Here is a 24,851-nt window from a genome sequence, read left to right as displayed (position 1 = left end):
TAACAAGGATTTAAAGGGGGCAATTATTATATTTTTTAAAAATATTACTATTAATTTTTACAATAATAAATGATTTTATAAAAACTATATTTTTTATTCATTCATTATTTTAATAATGTTTTTATTCTTAGAATTATATAAATAAATATATAATTGAAAATTGAATGAACCATTCTAACAACATCATCTTTATATATATATTATAACTATATAAACATATTTTTTAATTATACTTATGAGTTCATTTACCTATAATAATATAAATAAACGAATTTAATTGTTTATTATTGTCATATATTAAAATTTACTTTAAATATAGTACCATAAGCATATGAATATTACAAAAAATATAAAATATTAATTAAATTTATCATTCTATGGTATCTCATTTTCTTTTATAGACAAAAAAAATTAACAAAAAAAATAAGTTAATAAATGGAGAAGGATTAACATATATATGTTTGTATGTATTTAATAATGTTATTTTGAGAGAGGGATGTTTTATTCTTTGTATTGATATATTTTTTTCATCATATGGATTTATAATAACTATTGTTTTTTTTTCTTCATAATCTGAATCCATATTTGTTTTTACACCCCTTTTCCGATCAATTGGGCTTATAATTCTCTTTTCCCTTCCTTTTTTATCAACTAAATTTATAATTTTGTTTCCCATTTTTTTCTTCTTCATGGGTTTTCCACATCCATAATATAAATACTAATATAAAAACAGTAAAAATATATAATTATTTGTTTTTTATATATCATAAACTATGTAGATTTATATATTTTTTAAATATTTTATTTAGTAAACTTTTTACTATTTACCAAATACATAATTGCTAAAAAAATAGTTATTGAAACAACTGTGAGAGCTATAATAGCTACTTTATTTCCTTCAAATTTAAATGACAGCAATCTTGTTATATTTCTATTTAATCCTATTAAATTACATCCTGAGACATTCAATACCTTTGATAATATATTATCCGAACATACTGTGGTTCCTCCAGTAGTTTGTGGTGGTGTTGGAGGATTTACTTTTTCTTTTTTTGATTTTTCAGATTCTTTTTCTTTATTATTTGGTTCTAGAATCTGAAATTTTGGAAATTTTACTTTTTCTATACCTTTTAGATATTTGGCACCTATACCAACCATATCATTAAAATTAGATGTTACCATATTGCGTATGTGATGGTCAATCCTAGTAGCGGCATGATTAAATAGTGGACTATATTTCTTGAAAATCTCTACAGAATAATCTCTAATATTCTCAAAATCTAATTCTTTACCAATATTTGATGGCTGGCTTTCCTTTTTAGTTTCTGAGCCATTTGGTGGGTTTTTTGGTTTAGGTTTTTGGCGCGGTTGTCCAAAAATTAAATGCAATTGTATACACCCATTACTTTGAAATTTTAATTCTGGGTGATTATCATTATTAGTTATTTCCGAAAAAGTTAAAAATTTGTAATCACTATCTTTTTTTAAAACTTCCTTCATAGCTAAGATTCTATATTCATCATATGTTTTTTTTAAATCAGTCAATAATTGAATGTATGGATCACATTTATTTTGCTCATCGTTAATTAATTTATACCTTCTATAACATTCAAAATCAATCTTCCTAAATTTGTTTATATCTAATTTGGATATTTCATTTTCTACAAGTGCTTTACATATATCCAGAAATAAATAATAAAATGTAGACATAATAGAAAGATTACTACCCTTCAAATATTTTTTACTATCCAATTTGTCCCAACAATTAAAGTTACTTCCAGATTGAACTATAACATCCTCATAATAATCACTTATACTGAAGGAAGGATCACGGGATATCTCACGAAATTTGGCAGCTAGCCACATAAAAACATATTCATAATTCTGATTAACATTATTATTACTACCCTTTTGTTTTTTATCAAATTTTGGTAATTCTGTAAGTAAATATTCGCATAATGCATCAATTCTATCATAATTTGTACTGCATACTCCTTTATCACAAAATTTTGTATATGAGCTATTATTAAATTCATGTTCTTTGACCTTCCCCTCGATTAAAAGCTTGTCAACATTAATAAATAAATTGCACTAATAAAAATTTTAAAAATTTAATAAAAATACGTATTATGAAATTATTATTAAAATGAAGTTAGGGATAATTTATAGGTATTATAATATTCAGCAATATAAAAGGAAAGATTTTTATTTAAAAAAATTGTATTTACCACATCTTTGTTCATTATAACAGTATATTGTTTTAATCAACAGGCTATGGGATATCATATTTGTTAATATATATAATACTTTATAATATTTGATATAATTGTCTTCTATATATAATTATTATATACATTTAAACTTATATTTTTAAAATATAAACTAATATCAAATAATAATGCAATAACATTACTAAATTAAACATGCCTAAAACATTTTGGGTTATATATATAATGCATATATGAAATATAATGATTATTAATAATAAACAAAATAGTCACATTATATTATCAATTTAAATAAGTATATATCTTATATTTATATTTTTTCACACATATATGAAGCAAGTGTAGTGTGTGTTTTAATATAGATGCTCCCATTATTATATATAGTAAATATATAGAAAAATATGAAATTTAATATTAGTAGGATTATTAAAAGGAATTTTATCTCATCATTTACATGTCATTAATGTATATGTGTTAGTTACTATTCGCTGTTACATATTTCAACCTTTAGAATTATTTTTAATAGATATAAAAGAAATTCTTTATTTAAATTATAATACATACAAAATATGTTAGTTTATTACATTTTGTAGATAGTCCATATATAATGAATACACCATTTTATTTACCTACATTGTTAAAATCCAATTTAAAGTGCGCAATAACTTTTTTATATCCAAACATTTCTCTACATATAAATTTTATATATTAATATTTTATGGATGTAATTAGCTCTAAATACATTAATTTATTTACAATAATATTATAATATTAAATTATTCACTATTAATTTTTAAATTACAAAGTTTTGAGGTATAAATATATTTATATTTTAAATATAGTGTTATTACGAAATTATATTCTCTAAAATGTTGCACTTTAAAACAATGAAACAAGGAAAATTGCTAATTGATTTAAAGTATTCCTCTTTATTGCATTAATTATCTCATTGTAGTGTACAGTGATATACCATTAGTAACAACAACAATAATATTAGATTAATATATTATTAAATACGAACAAATATGTCATATTTATTTGATACTCTATATGGGTATAAATTCATTATATATATTCTTAAAGGTATGATAAAATTAATATTATATGAATGTAAGATCAAATTAATTATTACAATTTTTAGCTATGTATTCTTTAATATGGTGTTATGGTAATAATGTTGTCATTCAATATAATATTAATAATTCCATAATGCTCGTTAAAAATAATATGTTTACATTATAAACTAATTGATATGATATTATAAAATATTTAATACGTAATATATTTTAGGTTATATGTGTCAATATGAATCTAAAATAGTAACCCATGTTGTTTGTTTTAAAACTTTATAATTATCAACCATTAGTTACGTTAACATTATAAAAGTCCTAATTTAAAAACAAATGGGATGATAATAACTACTTTCAGTCTTTTTTATAATTTTAAATAAGAATTAGCAATTCTTTATATATTAAATATTAATATGCGTGAAATAGAACAATATATTTTAAAAATCTCTTTATATATCATGGTTTGTTTAAGATTTAATTATATGGAATATATTTTTAACTTATATAAGAATAGATAATTTATATCAATATAAATTATAACTTTAACGTAAATGCAAAGTATTGAAATGAAAAAATCGAGTAATATATATATTTACAATTTATAAATTTATTATACATATATCTATAGTGTATTTTTTATGCATTACTAAAAATGTTAGATGCATAAAACATCTTTTATAGATATGTTGTATTATCGAATCTCGATCGATATTTTGTGAATCTATATTTATGATTACCTATTATATGTTGTAATATGCTTAATTAATCTTAAAATCACATATTAACCTGAAGTTGTATTATAATGTAGATAAATGTTCCAAATGAACCTGATTATATAATGTAGCTTCATATATAAGATTACTATATAATTTGGTTGGAATATTGCAACTTAAATCAAAATGACAGTGACACAAATAATATGTTTCGTCAAATAAATAAACATATTGTGTTATTCATGGTTCGATATAGCTTTTGGCTAACAAGTCTATATAATAAATAATAAGGATTCTTATATATAGTTAGCCATAAATTAGCAATGCAATATAAAATATAAAGTTATAATATTTCCACATTTAATATATATGAACAGATTATATGAAAATATTATAACATATGGGAAATATTTGATGTGACCCTTTCATATTAATGGATATCCCCCCCTTTTTGGGGTGCATATTTAGACATAATTTTGTAATTAAACATACGAAGGTGCCACATATATTTAATCAACATTTTCAGACCAATATATATGATCAAATTATAAACAAATTAAATTACAATAAACCCTGAACAACACGTAACATATAAAATATTATTGTATTAGAAAAATTCAAAACAAAATATTTTTCAAACTCTATAATTTTTGTACGTTATTTCTCGTCCCTGGCAATGAATTCATTTAAATAAAAAATTACTGTTTAAATAATTATATAAATTTATTTTTTTATTTTTTTTTGTATAATTATTAATTTTTTATATATTCCTTGCATATTCGTTTGCTTTTATTTTGAATCTACTTATATAACATGTTTTTAAACTTTTAAATTAATACTTATCAAATCCAAAAATGAATAAAAGATACATTAAGATTGCTTTGGCACTTTTAAATATCGCAGGATACATACAAAATGTAGCATTTGGAATCGGATCTTCTGCAAATGGTGCTAAGAACTCCAACTCCCTCCGCCAAAAAACAGTGTATGAAAAAATGAAAAAATATAAACATATAATATAAATATCCATATTCGTCAAACCCATGCCTCCATAATCACTAAATATTCAAAATTCCATTTGTAAATTCATTTCTTTCATTTTTTGCGCATTAAAAATAATCTCACTTTCACCAATAATATTATAAATGGAAGATATCAAGAATACAAAGACAAGGAATGTAAAGACATGTATGAAACTTTTGCAGCAATAGATCATGCAAAAGAGGCGTTACCACTTTTACTAAAACTTGCTGAGAATACAAACAGTTATTCGGTTAATTCTACAGAAAATGAAAACAAAACTATATATTCTAAGAAAATTGGAAATATCGATATTGGAAGGCTTCATCTTACTATTCCTCTGCCTCTAAGGTATCTAGTGCCAAACAATATTTAACATATAAAAATAACATAAAATTAAATAATCATTAAATATATCCATATGTTTTTTTTCATTAGTATTATGATATAGTAAAGAATCTCTGGGATTACAATGATAAACAAAATCGAGTCTCAAATTTATTAATGGTACATAAAAAATAATCAATAAATTTAATATGTCCTTATCAATATTTACACATTTTCATTAATATTTTCTTATATTCATAATATTTCACTTATATCTTCAAAATAATCATTTTTTAGGAAATGGTGCTCGTTTATACTCCAAATATTTAATCTTGTTTGAAAAACTTAACATAGATGGAAACCATGTAAACTCTCAAAAAAGATATGCTTTAGGTGCAGGAATTAAAGTAACCACCTTTTTTCCATTATTTTTCTAAAAATTCTATTATTCATATTATTATATATCAATTTACACAATACATATATTTTTTTATTCATTAACTTTGTAGCAAACAAATGACACATTCGTAATTGTTTGTCCTACAAGAACTCTAAATTATATAGGTGAAATCAATCATGAAACTGATTTGAAAGAAATAATAAAAAATACAAAATCAATCGAAACTGGAATTGATCCTGAGGAAGCATTAACCAAATTAGCTGACAACATAGCCGAATTTGTAATTAAAAGAACCGAAGATGATAAAATTCATGTTACTTATATCAACGCTGTAAGAAACCAAAAAAAATATTAACATAATCATTTTTTCTCATTTTAACATCTATCTAAATATGAGTTCCTCTATAAATCATATATTTTATCATATTTATACACAAAATATTGACATATTTTATATATCCATTTTTTTTCGTAGATCTATGATAATGGCAATTCTACCGAGTATGCCCACAATAAAAGACAGAGAGATCATGAATATACAAAAATCCTAAAGTTATCAGAACGCATTATATCTAATGAATTCGATTATCCTCCACGTAAAGGTGTTTAAACACTTTAATATTGGAATCCATATATTGATATAATTAATTTACCTTTATATGGAATCCCTATTTAAATTACCATCACAACATTTTGATTGTTTTAAAATGATTGTTTAGTATATAATTTTTCGTTCTTTTTGTATAAAAATATATTAAATATGTTTAATTTCATGACGAAATCAAATAATTAATTTTATAATTCAATTATATTTTTTGTGTGATTGCCCTTTATATTACTTCGATCACTTTTTTTACCAATCAAAATTTATGTTTCGTAGTTTTATTGTTTTATTATTATCATAAAACTTTAAATTTGTTAATAATTAATTATATATCAATCGAAATACTCAAATTAACATATAATTTACTTTTTTCTTTATTATTTATATTTTGGTCCTTAAGGTTTGTCTTTGAAAGCCTTTACAGAACCCAAATAATCAATACAATATAAATATATTAAAATCTATAAATTCGATCATTTTTAATAATTTATTTCTTATATATATTTAAAACAATTCGTTAAACTAATAAATAATATCAAATTATTAAAAATTATACATATAAAATGTAATGTGGTACTTAACTTTAACCCATTTATGGGTTCCACTAACACTATCTTGACCCTGACCCACTACATAAAATCATATAAAAATTATACAAAAACAATACAAAACAATACAAAAACAATACAAAACAATACAAAACAATACAAAAACAATACAAAAACAATACAAAACAATACAAAAACAATACAAAACAATACAAAAACAATACAAAAACAATACAAAACAATACAAAAATGCAATAATATGCATATTAATTATATATTTTATTGATTATATTATTCAATTATTCTTATAGACACAAAAATTATGATCCAAAATTATGGTCAAAATTTTCTTGTTTCCAAATAGACATATTCTTAACATATATCAATCATTATTATTGTTCCTGGAATAATCGTTAATCTTCGAATCATATATTAAGTTCCATTTTCTTCTTTGTTTTTTTTAATTTGTTTCTTATATATTGTCTTTGAAATAATTTATCAATTCCAAATAATGAATACTAATATAAAAATGGGAAAATTATTATGTATTTTTTCATATAAGGGATCACAAAAATATAAATTAAATATTATACTTTTTAATTCCTTATTATTTACCTTATAAGCAACTCCCAAGAAAACTGGTATTACAAAAAATGTCGATAAACCTGGAATTACTGTTTTTAATATCGACAAACTTGATGATGTAGCTTCAGGAGTCTCCCCCAACATTTGTCCAGAATTTTCTACAGGACTTTTGGGGTTTATTTTTGGAATAGATTGAATTTTGCAAGATTTATTTTCATATATATTTTTTAAATTGTTATAATCATTTGATAATGTAGACAATATTTGACTAAATGAACTCTTTTCTATATTCTTAGGATCATTATTGAGGTTTTGAAAATATTGAACAAATTTATTAGCAAATTCCAAATAGTTTGTGCATTCGAAATTATTATAATCAATTACAAAATAGGAGAAAAATAATGTATAAAATATATCATTAAATTTAGATATTTCTTTAATATCTATCAAAACTTTTATTTTATCTATAATACCCTTATAAGTCGTACTACCATTATCTTTTATTTTTTCATTATAATAATTATTTTTTTCTATATATTCAGTATAAAAATTATTTAAATTCATGTCACAATTTTCTGGCGCTGTATTTAGTTTATAACTTAACCATAAAATAGCATATTCGGCAAGTTTATCATCGTCTAAACCATACTTCTTTAAATTTTCTAGCAAATAAATAAAACCACAACTAGCCAATTGTAAATAACAATCACAATTACCTTTTCCTGAGTTCCTCCAGGAATTACAATAATCGTGGATTGATTTGTGATTTGAATTAACTGTTAATTGACCTTTACTCTCCACACAATAGTTACTGATCGTAAAAATTTCTTTATACTACAAATATATTTTATGAATTAAACAAAAAAACGTATTAATATAAATGCTAATTAAATGAAAATTAATATAATTTATGGACGATATACCATATAAAACACATGCGAAGATAATATTTTATTTAAAAAATTGTATACCACTTTCTTAAGATCATAACTTGGCTGTGCCATAATTTGGAGATTGTGACGGATAATAATATTTATATATATTACGTAAATATTTGTTGTATCTATTTAAGCTCTTTGGATACCAATTATATTTCGTTAGACATGATATACTTATTTTATGGCAATTATCGAAATTACCTTAAATGGAGAGTTCTTAATATACTTTTTCCATATGTATATATGATACATTTATACAAAAAATGCTATTATTACTATAATCCTTAAAAATATATAAATAGTTATTTAATACGACATATTACAGTTTTATATAGTTGTTTCTAAAATTATAGTATTTTTAAATTAAGTTACATGGTCCATCTTCTATTCAAATTACATAAATTTATATTATTTTTACTTCATATACTTCAATTTAGAAATATATTTTATTGGGTTACTTTATAATATATTTTGAGCATCTTTCATACGGTTTAAAAGAGCAATTAGCACTGAACCCATATTTATGAGTTATTTATAAGGTTAAATAAGTCCTTGAATGAAGATTATTTTTAAAATAATACTTAGTAAATATTAAACATATAACACAAATAACTATTGATGCAAATTTTAAAGCATGATAAAAAAATATGTGTAATTAGATTGTTATATTGTGCTGTGAGAGGACAAAATAAAATATATTTGCTCTTATGATATATAAGTTTAGATAAATATTCTTTAAATGTTATACATTGCTTATTTATCTTATTATATATTTTATTATTATACCAATCAATGTATATGATCCAAGTAATTTATTAAAAATCCTAAGATAAAATAATGCTATTTTAAATTTAAAAAGTTGCAATTTACTAAGAACTGATAATATAACACATGCTCATATGAAATAATAAAAAGATATTTAACATGTTTTGAATTTTTAACCCTTTCTCGATCAATCCAGTTTTTTAAAATATAAATCCGTATATCCCCAAAATTATCATATAAATAATGTTTTCCCTTTTATAATTAAAAAAATAAATTAATAAATGGACGGGGTCGACTGAATAGCATTCTCTATATTAATTAATTCCATTTTTTTATCAACTAAATTTACAAATGTTTTATGTTTTTTCTTTACTTCCATTTTCCCACAATTTCTCATAATAAATATTAAAGTATTTAAATCGACGTTATTTTATAAAATCAAATCGATGCTCTGAAATCATTTGTCTATATCGATTCCGACATTTTATCGATTGCCCCATAAACCATTAACCACAAATTAACAATAAATACATAATTCACCTCATTTACCATTAAGTTATATTAATATGAAATTCAATTGTTATAATTTGTCTTATATATATATAAAACAATTTGTTAAACTAATAAATATTGTCAAATTATTAAAAATTATACAAATAAAATGTAATATGGTACTTAACCTTAACCCATTTATGGGTTCCACAAACACTATCTTAACCCTGACCCACTACATAAAATCATATACAAATTATACAAAAACAATACAAAAATGCAATAATATGCATATTAATTTTATATTTTATTGATTATATTATTTAATTATTCTTATAGACACAAAAATTATGATCCAAAAATATCGTCAAAAATGACTTGTTTCCAAATAGACATATTCTTAACATATATCAATCATTATTACGATTTCTGGAATTATCACTACTCTTCGAATCATATATTATGTTTCATTTTCTTCTTTATTTTTTTTAATTTTTTTTTTATATATTGTCTTTGAAATAATTTATCAATTCCAAATAATGAATACTAATATAAAAATGGGAAAATTATTATATATTTTTTGATAAACGTATATAAATTAAATATTATAGTTTTTAATTCCTTATTATTTACCTTATAAGCAACTCCCAAGAAAACCGGTATTGCAAGTGTCGATAAAGCTGGAATTACTGTGTTTAATATCGACGAACTTGATGATGTAGCTTCAGAACTTAGTACACCAGGTTGTTCAGAATCTTTTCCAGAACTTTTTTGGGATGTTAAATCTGAAATAGATGGAAAATCGGTACATTTATTAGTATCATGATATATTTTTTTTAAATTATCATAATCATCTGATAATGTAGATAGTAATTTTTTGTATAAAGTATTTCCATTAATATTAGAATCATCATTAAGTTCTTTAAAATATCGAACAAATTCTTTAGCCTTTCCCGAATATTGTTTGCATTTCAAATGATTATCATGAAATACATTATACAAATAAAATAATATACTAAATGGATCATTAAATTTAGATATTTCATTATTATTCATATCGATCAAATCTTTTTTTGTATCTATAATATCCTTATAAGTCGTACTACCACTATTTTTTATTTTCTCATTATAATCATTATTTTTTACTATATAACTATTATAAAAATCATTTAAATTGGTGGGACTACATTTTTCTGGCACTGCATTTAGTTTATAACTTAACCACAAAATAACGTATTCGGCAAGTTTATCATCTTCTAATTTATACTTCTTTAACATTTCTAGCAAATGAATAACACTACAACTAGCCAATTGAAAATAATCATCAGAAGTGTATTTTCCTGAGCTATTACTGTAATTACAATATTGGAGGATTGATGTGTGTTCTGTATTAACTCTAAATCCACAATCCTCCGTCACATAAAAATAGTCATCGATCGTAGCAAATTCTCTATACTACAAATATATTTTATGAATTAAACAAAAAAACGTATTAATATAAATGCTAATCAAATGAAAATTAATATAATTTATGGGCAATACAACATATAAAACACATGCGAATATAATATTTTATTTAAAAAATTGTATACCACTTTCTCAATATTATAATTTGAATTTTCCATAATTTGGAGATTATGAGGGATAATAATATTTATATATATTACGTAAATATTTAATGTATCTATTTAAGCTCTTTGCATACGAATTATATTTCGTTAAACATGCTATACTTATTTATGGTAATTATCAAAATTACCTTAAATGGAGAGTTGCTTAATATACTATTGCCATATGTATATATGATACATCTATACAAAAAATACTATTATTACTATAATACTTAAAAATATATAAATAGTTATTTAATACGATATATTACAGTTTTATATAACTGTTTCTTATAATATAGATTTTTCTAATATTATAGTATTTTTAAATTAAGTTACATCCTCCATTTTCTATTCAAATTAGATAAATTTATATTATTTTAATTTAATATAGATAAATTCATAACCAACTTTAATAAATCCAATAACTATATTTTTAATCCTATATATTTCAATTTAGAAATATAACATATTGGGTTACTTTATAATATATTTTGAGCATCTTTCTACGCTTTAAAATAACAATTAGCACTGATACCATATTTATTGAGCTATTTATAAACTTAAATAAGTCTTTAAATCCAAACCATTTTTAAAATAATACTTAGTAAATATTAAATATATAATACATAAATAAATATTAATATAAATTTTAAACCATAATAAAAAAAATATGTGTAATTAGGTTGTTATATTACACTTTGAGAGGACAATATAAAATATATTTGCTCTTTTAATCCATAAATTTAAACAACTTTTGCTAAATGTTATGCATTGCTCATTTTATCATATATATTATACTACTATAGTTATCAATGTATATGATCCAAGTAATTTATTAAAAATCCTAAAATAAAACAATGCTATTATATACTTAAAAAGTTGCAATCCACTAAGTACTGATAATATAATACGTGACAATATGAAATAATAAAATACATTTAATATAATTGAGCCTTTAACTCTTTCTCCATCAATCCCATTTTTTGTAATATAAACCCGTATATCCCCAAAATTATCGTTAACAATATATGTAACATTGATAACTTTATAATGCACTCTTATATGTTATTGATTTATCATTCATTCAATAAAACAAATACTTATGTATCTATGTTAGAAAGTATTATATATAATTTTTTACTGAATATTTATAGAAAACAATTCTATGTAGCATATAACAAGGATTTAAGGGATATTATTATTTTTTATTTTATTATTAATTTTTTAAATAATAAGTAATTTTATAAAAATATTTTTTTTATTCATTCATTAGTTTAATAACGTTTTTATTCTTAGAATTATATAAATAAATATATAATTGAAAATTAAGTGAACCATTCTAACAACATCATCTTTATGTATATATTATAATAATATATAATTTCGTATTATAAATATATTTTTTAATTATACTTATGAGTTCATTTATCTATAATAATAGTAATAAACGAATTTACTTATTTATTATTGTTATATATTTATATGTACTTTTAAATATAGAACCATAAACATATGGACTTTTGGTATTTTACAAAAAATAAAAGTTAATTAAATTTATAATTCTATGAAATCGCGCTTTCTTTTATAAACAAAAAATATCAATAAAAAAAATAAATTAATAAACGGCACAGGATCAGCCTGCATAAGTTTGTATATATTTAATGATGGAGATTTTTCCTTATAAACGGAATTTATAGATTTTTTAGTCTGTTTTTTATGACTCGATGAACTTATAATTATTTGCACCTGTCTTTTTCCTCCAATTGAATTTATAACCTTTTTCATGTTTTTTTTTCTCGTCAATTCTTTTCTCCATCCAGATGACAAATACTAACATAAAATTATGCAAAAAATATATTTCTTTGTGAGAAAATATTTTAAAAATAGTACATTTCATAATTTTCTTTTATTTACCTTGTACATAATAGTTAAAGTAATTGGTATTAGAATAACTATAATTGATAATCCAATCTTTTTGTATTCTTTTAATACATATCCATCACCAATTTCTGTTATTCCATTTCCTTTTAATTCGGTTCCTGGATTTTCTTGTTTAGTCACTGGATTGGCTACTGGCTTTTGAGCTTCTTGTTGATCGGTTTTATCAGAATTTTTATTTCCAGATGTACCCTGAGGCGATTGCTGCGTTGTAGTTTGTTCCTTAGAATTTTGTGTAATTTGTGATGTTTGTGGAGTTGGTGAATCTCCTCCATTTATTGATTTTTCGGGTTCAGACGGGTTACCATCTGGTTTAGAAGGAGCACCGATGCTATTCAATTGAATAGTTATATTACTAATAAAATTATTTAAATAATCACTAGATTTATCGTAAACATTTTTTAAATTATTCTTAACGTCATTATATGCATTGTTGATTTTATCCGTAACATCTTTAACCTTTTTCTGATTTTGATCAATAAAATCGGAAGTTTTTTTCAAATTTTCCGTTCCATTTAATAGAAATTTAAAAAATGATGACCCCCAATTAAAATATCCTCCTGATGTATTTGATGCGGGATCATTTGATCCGGCACCAGGATTTCCGTTTCCACCATTTGGATCTCCTGTATTATCACTTGCACCCCCTTTATTTTCTTTACTATTTCCTGAATCCTTTGGTTCATTTTGATTACTTGATCCTCCTGTTTGAGGTGTTGGTAATGAAGGATCGTTTTGTGAAGGTGTTTGTCCTTCTTGTTTTTGTGCTTGTTGTCCTTGCAGCCTTTGTTGTGGTTCTGCATGTTCTGATTGTGGTAGTGCTGGTCCTGGATTAGGTTTTGAAGCTTTGGGGGGTGCTGTTTTTTTTTTTATGGGGAATTTACATTTTGGACGATTGAAGTCATATGATTTAAAACCACGCACCGCTTCCAACTCGTCTCCATCTTCTGGTGTAAGTTTTTTAAGATTAGTTGCTAATTTATTGTTTGAACGATTTTTCTTAATATTAGAACTAAAATCATCATATACACCTTTTAATTTATTCAATAAATCAAGATATGATTTGCATTCAGAAATGTTCATATAAAGGGTTTTATATTGAAAACTGCAATTGGCAGGATATTTAAGAACTTTACTATTTTTGGCACCGTTATTATAATCTGTAATCATTTTACATATTATATTAAGTAATTTATAAAATTCGCTCATATACTTAAGATTAGCTTCTTTCAAACCCTGATTCATATCTAAAAGACCCCAATAATTCAATCCTTTTTTATGTTTCTCTAAATACTCTCCATAAGCCTGCTTTAAAGTAAAAGCATCCATACGGCCTTTTTCAATCTTTTTGCCTTTTCCTTTTTTGTGTATCTTATATAATTTATCACTTACCCACATCAATAAATATTCATCATAATCATTATACTCTTCAGTTTTTATTGACCTTTTGAATTTTATAATTATATATTTGGCCACAGCATTAATACCATCTTCATTTGTTTTACAACCATCGCTACTACAATATCCTTTGACTTTTGTGTTTTTGTTAATTTCATTTGTATCGACATCTTTACCATTAAAATAACTATCAGCTTCACGAAATAACTCACACTAAGAAATAATTATAAAAATATAAATTAATTCAAATTTTATTCAAATAAATTTAATATTATTTAAATATAAATTAAACATAATAAAATTAAGGATAGATATGTTTTATTTTAAAATAAAGTTATTTACTAGTTCTTGGTATTTCTCCATTGTAATGGAATTTTGTTTTTAAACTGTAGATTGACATCATATTGTTTTTATATAAAATATATACACTGCAACAAAATAGGTTAAACAATGGATCGATTCCTCTATATAAAATTGTCAAACTTAAACGCATTATTAGTATTATCTTCAATAATAATATTAATTTAAAATTAATATACAACAATATAATAAAATAAAACATATATTCACTTTTACTACAATTTAGATAAGTATCCTTATTTTGTGATTTGTTCTAAACATTTTTATCATATGCGAAATATCGCTATTCTTAATAATATTTGGAATACCTTCATTGTATAATTTTGTGTAACATTTTAATAAGTTTAAATAAAACATATTTTCTAATTATTATACGTTCTTACATTAGAGAACTATCCATTTTCTTGATTTATAGTAAAAACATAACCAATTCTATATTATTATAAATATATAAAGAATTAAAAATGTGCTATTACTATAATTGTTAAAAATGTATTTGTATCTCATTATTTGAATGCCATGTATTGATATATGCTATTGTTCAACGTGAAATATTACACTTTTTTATATAGTTTCTAACAAGTATAAAATACTATTTGTGTTTAAATTTAATATTATTCTTTTTTATAATTAAATAAATATAATACGTTTAATTATCTTAATTAATAATTCACTTTAGAATATGTAATAACTTTGCTTATGTGCTAACATTTCTTATATATAAATATAATTAATGAATAGTTTTTAGTGCATATCTTATGTAATTTTTAAAATTAAAAAAGTATAATCTACAAATTAGGGTAATTGAGCTATTACAATTAAAATGAATATGAATATAAATTAGTTTCGGGGTAATAGTTATTATATATAAAATATATATCATTCTTTTCATTCTTATTATCTATTTAACATATAAATGATTAATAAATGTATTTTAAGCAATAAAGAAAATAAATATAATTTAATATATTAATTTTTATTTAAAAATTCTATAAATACTTTGGTTAGAATAATTAATTAATTTGAGAATCAATATAATATGAGCTACCATTTTAAGTACACATTTATACTTATAATCTAAACATATATTTTGCATTGCATAATTTGTAATGAAATTTTATTTATTTCTATAATAGGATAAATGTATTTTTAGTGAAAAATATATAATTGTTACTTTAATTAATATTGTTTTTTTTGTCGTGCTAATTCTAATATTACCACATTAAGGCTTAAATAAATGCTATAATGCTTCATTTGATCCTGTATGCATACCATTTTAATTCTATCATCCGATTAATAATATATTTAACTAATTTATACCCATATAGTGCATCAAATAAACATAATATATTGTTCATATTTAGAGCATACTAATCCATTATTGTTACTATTATTGCTACTAATATACCGCTGTACACTACAACGAAATAATTAATGCACTCAAGAGAAATACTTTAAACCAATTACTAATTTTCCTTGCTTCATTGTTTTAAAGTGCAACATTTTAGGGCATATATTATTTCGTCATACTACTATATTTAAAATATAAATTTATAAGTTTGTGCATATATAATAGCCTAGTATAAATATTATTGTTCAAATAAAATTAATTATTATGTGCTTTTTCGATAAAATTAATATTTAATTATATGAATTTTTTACAATAAAAAATAATATTTCAATATTATTTGTAGAATATTTACTATCTTATATGTATAACCATATAATAATAATCCTATTTCTATATACCTAATTTTTTTAATTATCATAAAAATTATTATATGAAATTTTATTAATATTTTATATTTTATTTTTTAACTATTCTAAATATAATATATATACACCTCAAAACTATAAAATTTAAAAATTAATAATGATTAACCTATTATTATGACTTTATGATAAATAAATTAAAGCTTATAAAGCAACTAATATTCATACTAATTAATTTGAATACAAATATAAAGAAATACAAAAAGAGAACAGTAACTACAATTAAAACTTAAAATATTCTATATATAGTTTAATTTTTACTGTGTTATTAAAAATGTTAGATGCATAAAACATCTTTTATAGATATGTTGTATTGTCGAATCTCGATCGATATTTAATGAATCCATATTTTATGATTATCTATTGTATATTGGTAATATGTTTAATTAATTTTAAAAATATACATATTAATATGGATATATATTGTAATGTAGAGGAATATTCAAAATAAGTTTTATTATTACAGTTTATTTGTATAATATAATTTAAATAAAAATAATAGTGATACAAATAAAGAAATATGTTATGTTATTCGTGATTCAATATAGTCCCCGATTAACAAGTCTTATATAATAAATAATAAGGGTTCTTATATATAGTTAGCCAAAAATTGGCAATAAAATATAAAATGTGAAATTATAACATTGGCCCATTTAATATATATGGACGAATTCGATGAAAGTATTATAACTTATAAGAAGTATTTTATTCGACCCCTTTCATATTAATGGCTATGTCCTTTTTGTGGTGCGTATTTAGACATAATCTCGAGATAAACACATACGGGGATGAACAAATATTTAATCAACGCTTACAGGCAAAAATATTATCAAATTATAAAAAATTAAATTATAATATACCCCGAACCCGAAATAAAAACGAAAATACAGTGAGCGAAACAATAACCCACTATGCATAACCTTGACCCATAATACTTGAACACCTCGATATCGAGAATATTATAATTAAAAAATAAATTAATTTTATGTATGTATATATATATATTTCTTGGTTTTACAACTTATATTTCATTATTTTATTTTTATATTTTATTTATTTGTATTTTTTTTAATTTTATATATACTTTGTTTCGCTATTAAAAGCAATTTATAATTTGTGTTAATTTATAAAAAAAATATGGATATCAATATTACCACCAATAAATAATTTTTATAAAATTAACAATTTTGATAGAAAAATCTTATTTAGTAAAATTTGTATTAAAAGTGATGAAAAAATCACGAATGCTTGATTTTCATAATGCAAATTTGATCATACTATTATTTTTATGTAGTAAAAATTATTGTTATTATAGTATTATCAGGAATATATATAATTAATTGTATTCCTCCGATTAAATTAATTATTTTAATATTTAAAAATATAATAGACATGCTTTGTATTAAAAACGATGTATTCTCAAAGAAATTTTATAAAAAAATAGAAAAAAATGTCAAAACAACTATTTAATATAATTATTAATAAAGCATATATATATTTTACATTATTTTCTTGCTTTTATATTTTTATTTTAAATTATTGATTTTCTATAGATAAAAACAACAGTTTTTTTCTATTATATATTAATATAAGTATATATGTAAATTCATGCATATTGGAATCTTTTATAAATTTTTAATTGAGTATAATTAATTATAAAAATATAAAACTTGTGCATTCATAATGCTATATATTAAAAATATAATTTATATAATATAATTAAAATTATTTATTTTAAATATTATAATATTAATGAAATTATGAATCATAATATTTTTAATATTCATTATTTATGAATATTTCTGTTATTGACGTCGTTTTGTGATTGAATTATTTGAATAAAAAATATATTAATTTTATAAATCTAACAAAAGCATACAATTTGTTATTTAAATAATAATTTGTATTTTTTTTATATGTATTGGAGAAAATTATTTACTTTAATTTTAATTATATTTATGCTATTTTTCGAGTTGACAATTTTTAATTAAAAAAATACTAATATATATTTTATTATTTTGTTTGTAAAGTCCAAAAATGAATAAATTTTATATTCAAATTGTTTTTTTTCTTTTAAGCATCTTCATATATGTGAATAATAAAACCCTTGCAACTGAGCTGGCTCCAGAAGAAAATACAAAAACAAAAGAAGAAACAAAAACCAAACCAAAAAGACGTTATCCTACGTAAGAAAATACAACAATATATATATATTACATATTTCATTATGAAAATATTCAATACATCCCTGTGCAATAATTCTATAGTATAAATATAATCCCTTTATTTTTGTACGCATAAAAAACATGTTCATTTTTATCATTGATAGTCCAGAAGAGATATATGAAAAAAACAAGCAACTATTATGTACTGATCCCAAAGAAATAGAAAATGCAGTCGAACTTATGAACGAAGCTATAATACATTTAGCATATCATGCTACAAGTAAAGATGATTATGAATTATGTGAATCAAATCTATCTTATAATAATACTTTTAGTAAAAAAAAACATGGAGATACAGTTGTTCAAAGAATTAGTTTTATATATTATGATCCCAAAAAAGTATCAATTAATGAACAATATTAAGTTATAAACCAAATTAAAATTAAAAAATTATTATAATTTATATACATACATTTTTCTTTGTTTCCATTAGTATAACGAAATAATAAACTTGTTATGGAATCCTTCTTTTGCAAATAGGTTCAATAATGGCTTTGTTAAAAGTATACAAAACATAAATAATTAGTCAATTAACATATTATTGTTACTATTTATTCTACATTTCGTGATTTATTATTGCCATTGTTATATGATACTGTTTATTGTTTTCATGTCTTCAAATTTATAATATCTTATTTTACATAATGCAAAATTTTTTTTAGGAAAAATTGACCGTGTGTACAACCCAAATTTAGTAATAATACAGCAACGTTACAAAGATTCGATTTTTGACCGTTGGAAATATTTTTATGCTTTAGCTGCAAAGGTTGATGTAAGGAAACTTATTCTCTTCTGTTTCTATATAAATTTATTTCTCATATTATTCACAATAATTTATGTAATATATTTTTATTAATTTTGTAGATATCAGAAAAAAAAACTATAATTGTCATGACTTCACCAAATATAAATGATCACCACCCTTCCAAGAAAGAATATAAAAACACAATAATAGAAAGCGCAAATTTGTTCAAAATTGACATTGATTCTAGTGAATCTATTAGAAGTGGAAAATTTGAAAAAACATTTCTTAACATAGCTGGATTCCTCATTGAAAAAAAGGAATGGAATATTGATATCACCTATCTCGAATCTGTAATCGATATACAAATTTTTATAACAATAGTTTATTTTAGCATTTGTTAAAAAATAGTGTTTTAAATAAATGCACATATTTATAATATACACTATAATTTGTAAACAATTTAAACATTTTATATATTCATCTATTTATCTTTTTTTTCTTAGATTGATGGGCATACTTCCAATTTTAAAAAATTAATTATTAGAAAAGCTTTAGTTAATTCTTTTCATTAAAGATAAGCATATGTTTATATATATTTTTCAGTATTGCAATATTAGAAAATTTGTATTAATAAAATGATTTATTTCCATATACAATTGCTACTTTAAATTACTATCATAGATTGTTTTTTTCTTTTATGGATGTTTTCTTTGTATATTATTTGTTTATGTCTTTTAATATTAGGATGCATCTATATGTATTAATTTTGTGAATACTACAAATATAACTATTATTATTTATGAACATTTTTTATTTATGGCAATTCTTTCATATTAACGAATATGCAACTTTTGGTTGTATATTTACCCACCATCCCGAGATTAAACATACGGGATGACATATATATTTAATCAGGATTTATAGACAAATAAATATGGTCAAATTATAAATAAACTAATTAAAATATGGTTTTAATTCAAAGCATAGGTTCCATAAAACAAAGCTGTAACCCATAGTCCAAAACCTTAACCCCAAATATGGGTTTCCCCAAACGTAACTATATTTCCTGAGTCCTACCCCCCAATATTGTTTATAATTTTATTAATAAGTGTGCTTAAATAAAGTTTATTTTAAATTATTATAAATATTAACTAAACATGAGCATATTTAATATCCATTAATATGTAATATACATGGATGGAAATAAGGATAAATGAGTTTTGACAAATACTAAACAAAGATAAATTATACATATAACGTGATTGTATATTAAATTAAAAATATATAATAATAAAACAAACACAAACTAAGTCGTAAGACAGAATATACATTAAAATGCAAAAATATTTATTTTATAAATATGTATATAATATATAGTTATACGGATACAAATAATAAATACTATGATTCTATCAAATGAATCATTTGTATTTCAATTATTAATTATTTTCTGAATATTCTTTCACAAAATATATACAATGATGTAAATAAGCCAAAATATTTTCCATTTAAGTAAATATATAACCTTTACATTAGCAATTTATAATAAATAAATTGTATTTATTTTAACATTTTATAGTCAGTCATAAACTTAAAATATTAACACATAAATATAGAAATGGAGAGCCTAATCATATTCCTAATCAACATACCTAACAAAGACCACAACAGCAATAACTGAATGGTGCTTGATCCTCATAGGGGCCACGATACCTTTCATAATCGTAATTATTGTTATTATTTGATTGAGTTTCACGTTTATATTCTATATCATTTTTTTTGTTACTTCTCCTTATTTGTTTGATAACACGACTGATTCTACTTCTTAAGCCAGATGCCTTAGATCGATCATCCTATAAATAAATATAATAATATATATACGTCACAACATGTAAATAAACATTATTATATAATTTTCTATATACTAATTTATATTTTGTTTTGACAACTTACTTTCTGCTCCGAGCAATGTATTGACACAGCCAAAAGGACATACAAGATGATACAAACTAAACTAAATATCCTTTTATTCATTTTTTTATTAATAGAAAATGTTTCTTCGAAGAAAATGCTTTAAACAATATATATAATTTATTTTTTTAGTTTCCTTTTTATATATTATTGTAAAACAATAATGCTATTATTTAATATTACAAATTGTTTAATTTATGTAAACAGGTTATATGATATTTATGGAAATATATTATAATAAAATTATATGTTGGTTCTATTTTAAATATCCACAAATTTATGATCTTATAATTATAATAAAATTTAATATTTTATTTTTACTTTATTATAAATAATAAAAATAAATAAATAAATAAATAAAAAATAATATATTTTAAATGCATAAAAATGCATATATTTGTTCTTGAATGTTTTTTGTTTATTTGAGCCATTATATTAAATATAACAAAATTTATTTTAATATTTAAAATATAAATAAAATAATGCACTAATTTATATGTATATATCATCATATAAATATATAATAACTGCTATCATCAAAAATATAAACATACAATTGCTAAAATTTTTATATTTATGCATTTTTTCAAATAAAAACCCATGTTCGTACAAAATACATTATTTTAATTATAAAAAAATGAGTTTATGTAAAAAATTAAGCTTAAAAAATATATTTTTTGCATGTTCTTATATAGCTAGCTCTTTAGTATATTTTAAAGGCTCATATAATAACATGTTCGGTGGTTTATAAAATTATATTTTTCTATTAACGTTTATCTACATGCAATTCATATATATTAATAATTGTAATAAAATATTAGATACAAACATATGAATAGCAATTATCAAAAATTATTATTTGCATCTAAATGCGTTTTTATTTTTATACTTCTCAAATGTTTAATGATTTAATAATATTTATATTTTTTTATAAAAATAGGTGAATGAATCTTAATATGGCTCCCATATACTAAACCCCGAATTATTTATACTAATAAATAAAATGCCGTTTGTTTATTATTGCTTGAATTTTATATTGTCTTTTAAATACGAAAATAAAACTTATTAAATATATCATATAAATAATGTCTTTTCTTTTATAAATAAAAAAATAAATTAATAAATGTACGGGACCAACCTGCATAACATTCTCTATATTAATTAATTCCATTTCCCCCACAATTTCTCATAATAAATATTAAATTATTTAAATCGACGTTATTTTATAAAATCAAATCGATTCTCTGAAATCATCTGTCTATACGATTCCAACATTTGATCGATTATCCCATAACACAATTAACCCCAAATTAACAAAAAATCCATAGTTAAACACAATTATCACTAAGTTATATTAAGACGAAATTCAATTGTTATAATTTGTCTTATATATATTTAAAACAATTCGTTAAACTAATAAATATTGTCAAATCATTCAAAATTATACAAATAAAATGTAATGTGGTACTTAACCTTAACCCATTTATGGGTTCCACAAACACTATCTTAACCCTGACCCACTACATAAAATCATATACAAATTATACAAAAACAATACAAAAATGCAATAATATGCATATTAATTTTATATTTTATTGATTATATTATTTAATTATTCTTATAGACACAAAAATTATGATCCAAAATTATGGTCATAAATGGCTTGTTTCCAAATAGACATATTCTTAACATATATCAATCATTATTACTCTTCGAATCATATATTAAGTTCCATTTTCTTCTTTATTTTTTTTAATTTGTTTCTTATATATTGTCTTTGAAATAGTTTATCAATTCCAAATAATGAATACTAATATAAAAATGGGAAAATTATTATATATTTTTTGATAAACGCATATAAGGGACCACAAAATATAATTTAAATATTATAGTTTTTAATTCATTATTATTTACCTTATAAGCAACTCCCAAGAAAACCGGTATTGCAAATGTTGATAAACTTGGAATTACTGTGTTTAATATCGACGAACTTGATAATGTACCTTCAGGAGTCTGCCCCAATGTTTGTCCAGAATCTTTTCCAGAAATTTCTACAAAATTTTTTATAGGTTCTATTTGTGGAAGAGGTGAAATTTTGCAAGATTTCTTATCATTATATATTTTTTTTATATTTTCATAATCATTTGATAATGTAGACAATATTTGACTAAATGAACTGTTTTCTTTATTATTAGAATCTTTATTGAGTTCTTCAAATTTTTTAACAAATTCATTAGCATCATTCGAATATTTTGTGCAATTCCAATTTTTAAGATCAATTGCATAATACAATAATAATAATATACCAAATGGATCATTGAATTTAGATATTTCATTAATATTCATCAAATCATTATTTCTATTTATAATTTCCTTATAACTCAGACTATCATTGCCATTTATTTTATTATTATAATACTCATTTGTTTCTATATGATCAGTATAAAATTTATTTAAATCGGTTAATTTATCTTTTTGCTTTTGATCTAGTTTATAACTTAACCATAAAATAGCGTATTCGGCAAGTTTATCATTTTCTAAACCATACTTCTCTAACGATTTTAGCAAATGAATAACACCAGAACTAGCCATTTCAAAATAACTATTACATTTACCATTTCCTGAGATCCTCCCGTAATGGCAATATTCGTGGAGTGATCCGTCTTTATCATCAACTAATAATAGACCTTGCTCCCCCTCATAAAAATAGTCATTGATTCTAAAAATTTCTTTATACTATAAATAATTTTATGAATTAAACAAAAAAACGTATTAATATAAATGCTAATCAAATGAAAATTAATATAATTTATGGGCGATACAACATATAAAACACATGCGAAAATAATATTTTATTTAAAAAATTGTATACCAGATCCTTAAGATTATCACTTGACTGTGTCATAATTTGGAGATTATGAGGGATAATAATATTTATATATATTGCGTAAACATTTGTTGTATCTATTTAAGCTCATTGCATACCAATTATATTTCGTTAAACATGCTATACATATTTTATGGCAATTATCTAAATTACCTTAAATGGAGAATTGCTTAATATACTTTTGCCATATGTATATATGATACATTTATACAAAAAATGCTATTATTACTATAATCCTTAAAGCATATAAA

General features: G+C 21.7%; 8 protein-coding genes across 8 annotated transcripts; 2 read left to right on the top strand and 6 right to left on the bottom strand.

Moving 5' to 3' along the window:
- Positions 1 to 385: 385 nt before the first annotated feature.
- Positions 386 to 2,243, bottom strand: PVVCY_0101640 (PIR protein CIR protein; the record flags this gene model as incomplete). Its single annotated transcript, XM_008628623.2, has 3 exons — positions 386 to 718; positions 829 to 2,091; positions 2,229 to 2,243. 3 exons carry the CDS (start codon positions 2,241 to 2,243, stop codon positions 386 to 388), a joined length of 1,611 nt encoding a protein of 536 aa, XP_008626845.2.
- A 2,622-nt stretch (positions 2,244 to 4,865) lies between these two features.
- Positions 4,866 to 6,368, top strand: PVVCY_0101630 (fam-a protein; the record flags this gene model as incomplete). The annotated part of the gene is made up of 6 exons (XM_037634243.1): positions 4,866 to 4,996; positions 5,164 to 5,382; positions 5,522 to 5,538; positions 5,656 to 5,765; positions 5,868 to 6,089; positions 6,234 to 6,368. 6 exons carry the CDS (start codon positions 4,866 to 4,868, stop codon positions 6,366 to 6,368), a joined length of 834 nt encoding a protein of 277 aa, XP_037490037.1.
- A 967-nt stretch (positions 6,369 to 7,335) lies between these two features.
- On the bottom strand, positions 7,336 to 8,499 carry PVVCY_0101620 (CIR protein PIR protein; the record flags this gene model as incomplete). Its single annotated transcript, XM_008628540.2, has 3 exons — positions 7,336 to 7,428; positions 7,526 to 8,329; positions 8,467 to 8,499. 3 exons carry the CDS (start codon positions 8,497 to 8,499, stop codon positions 7,336 to 7,338), a joined length of 930 nt encoding a protein of 309 aa, XP_008626762.2.
- Positions 8,500 to 10,150: 1,651 nt separating this feature from the next.
- On the bottom strand, positions 10,151 to 11,315 carry PVVCY_0101610 (PIR protein CIR protein; the record flags this gene model as incomplete). Its single annotated transcript, XM_037634241.1, has 3 exons — positions 10,151 to 10,201; positions 10,324 to 11,145; positions 11,283 to 11,315. The coding sequence occupies 3 exons, from the start codon at positions 11,313 to 11,315 to the stop codon at positions 10,151 to 10,153; spliced, it is 906 nt and encodes a 301-aa protein (XP_037490036.1).
- A 1,542-nt stretch (positions 11,316 to 12,857) lies between these two features.
- Positions 12,858 to 15,002, bottom strand: PVVCY_0101600 (CIR protein PIR protein; the record flags this gene model as incomplete). Its single annotated transcript, XM_037634240.1, has 3 exons — positions 12,858 to 13,133; positions 13,218 to 14,852; positions 14,982 to 15,002. The coding sequence occupies 3 exons, from the start codon at positions 15,000 to 15,002 to the stop codon at positions 12,858 to 12,860; spliced, it is 1,932 nt and encodes a 643-aa protein (XP_037490035.1).
- Positions 15,003 to 18,809: 3,807 nt separating this feature from the next.
- On the top strand, positions 18,810 to 20,314 carry PVVCY_0101590 (fam-a protein; the record flags this gene model as incomplete). The annotated part of the gene is made up of 6 exons (XM_037634239.1): positions 18,810 to 18,958; positions 19,102 to 19,336; positions 19,431 to 19,500; positions 19,660 to 19,769; positions 19,862 to 20,092; positions 20,246 to 20,314. The coding sequence occupies 6 exons, from the start codon at positions 18,810 to 18,812 to the stop codon at positions 20,312 to 20,314; spliced, it is 864 nt and encodes a 287-aa protein (XP_037490034.1).
- A 1,080-nt stretch (positions 20,315 to 21,394) lies between these two features.
- On the bottom strand, positions 21,395 to 21,776 carry PVVCY_0101580 (fam-c protein; the record flags this gene model as incomplete). The annotated part of the gene is made up of 2 exons (XM_037634236.1): positions 21,395 to 21,595; positions 21,696 to 21,776. 2 exons carry the CDS (start codon positions 21,774 to 21,776, stop codon positions 21,395 to 21,397), a joined length of 282 nt encoding a protein of 93 aa, XP_037490033.1.
- Positions 21,777 to 23,430: 1,654 nt separating this feature from the next.
- Positions 23,431 to 24,618, bottom strand: PVVCY_0101570 (CIR protein PIR protein; the record flags this gene model as incomplete). The annotated part of the gene is made up of 3 exons (XM_037634233.1): positions 23,431 to 23,523; positions 23,628 to 24,449; positions 24,586 to 24,618. 3 exons carry the CDS (start codon positions 24,616 to 24,618, stop codon positions 23,431 to 23,433), a joined length of 948 nt encoding a protein of 315 aa, XP_037490032.1.
- Positions 24,619 to 24,851: the final 233 nt, after the last annotated feature.

Source organism: Plasmodium vinckei, assembly GCF_900681995.1.
Source record: "Plasmodium vinckei vinckei genome assembly, chromosome: PVVCY_01".
Lineage (NCBI taxonomy): Eukaryota > Apicomplexa > Aconoidasida > Haemosporida > Plasmodiidae > Plasmodium > Plasmodium vinckei.
Note: the sequence above shows the minus strand (reverse complement) of the source record. Positions and strands in the feature narration are given on the sequence as shown.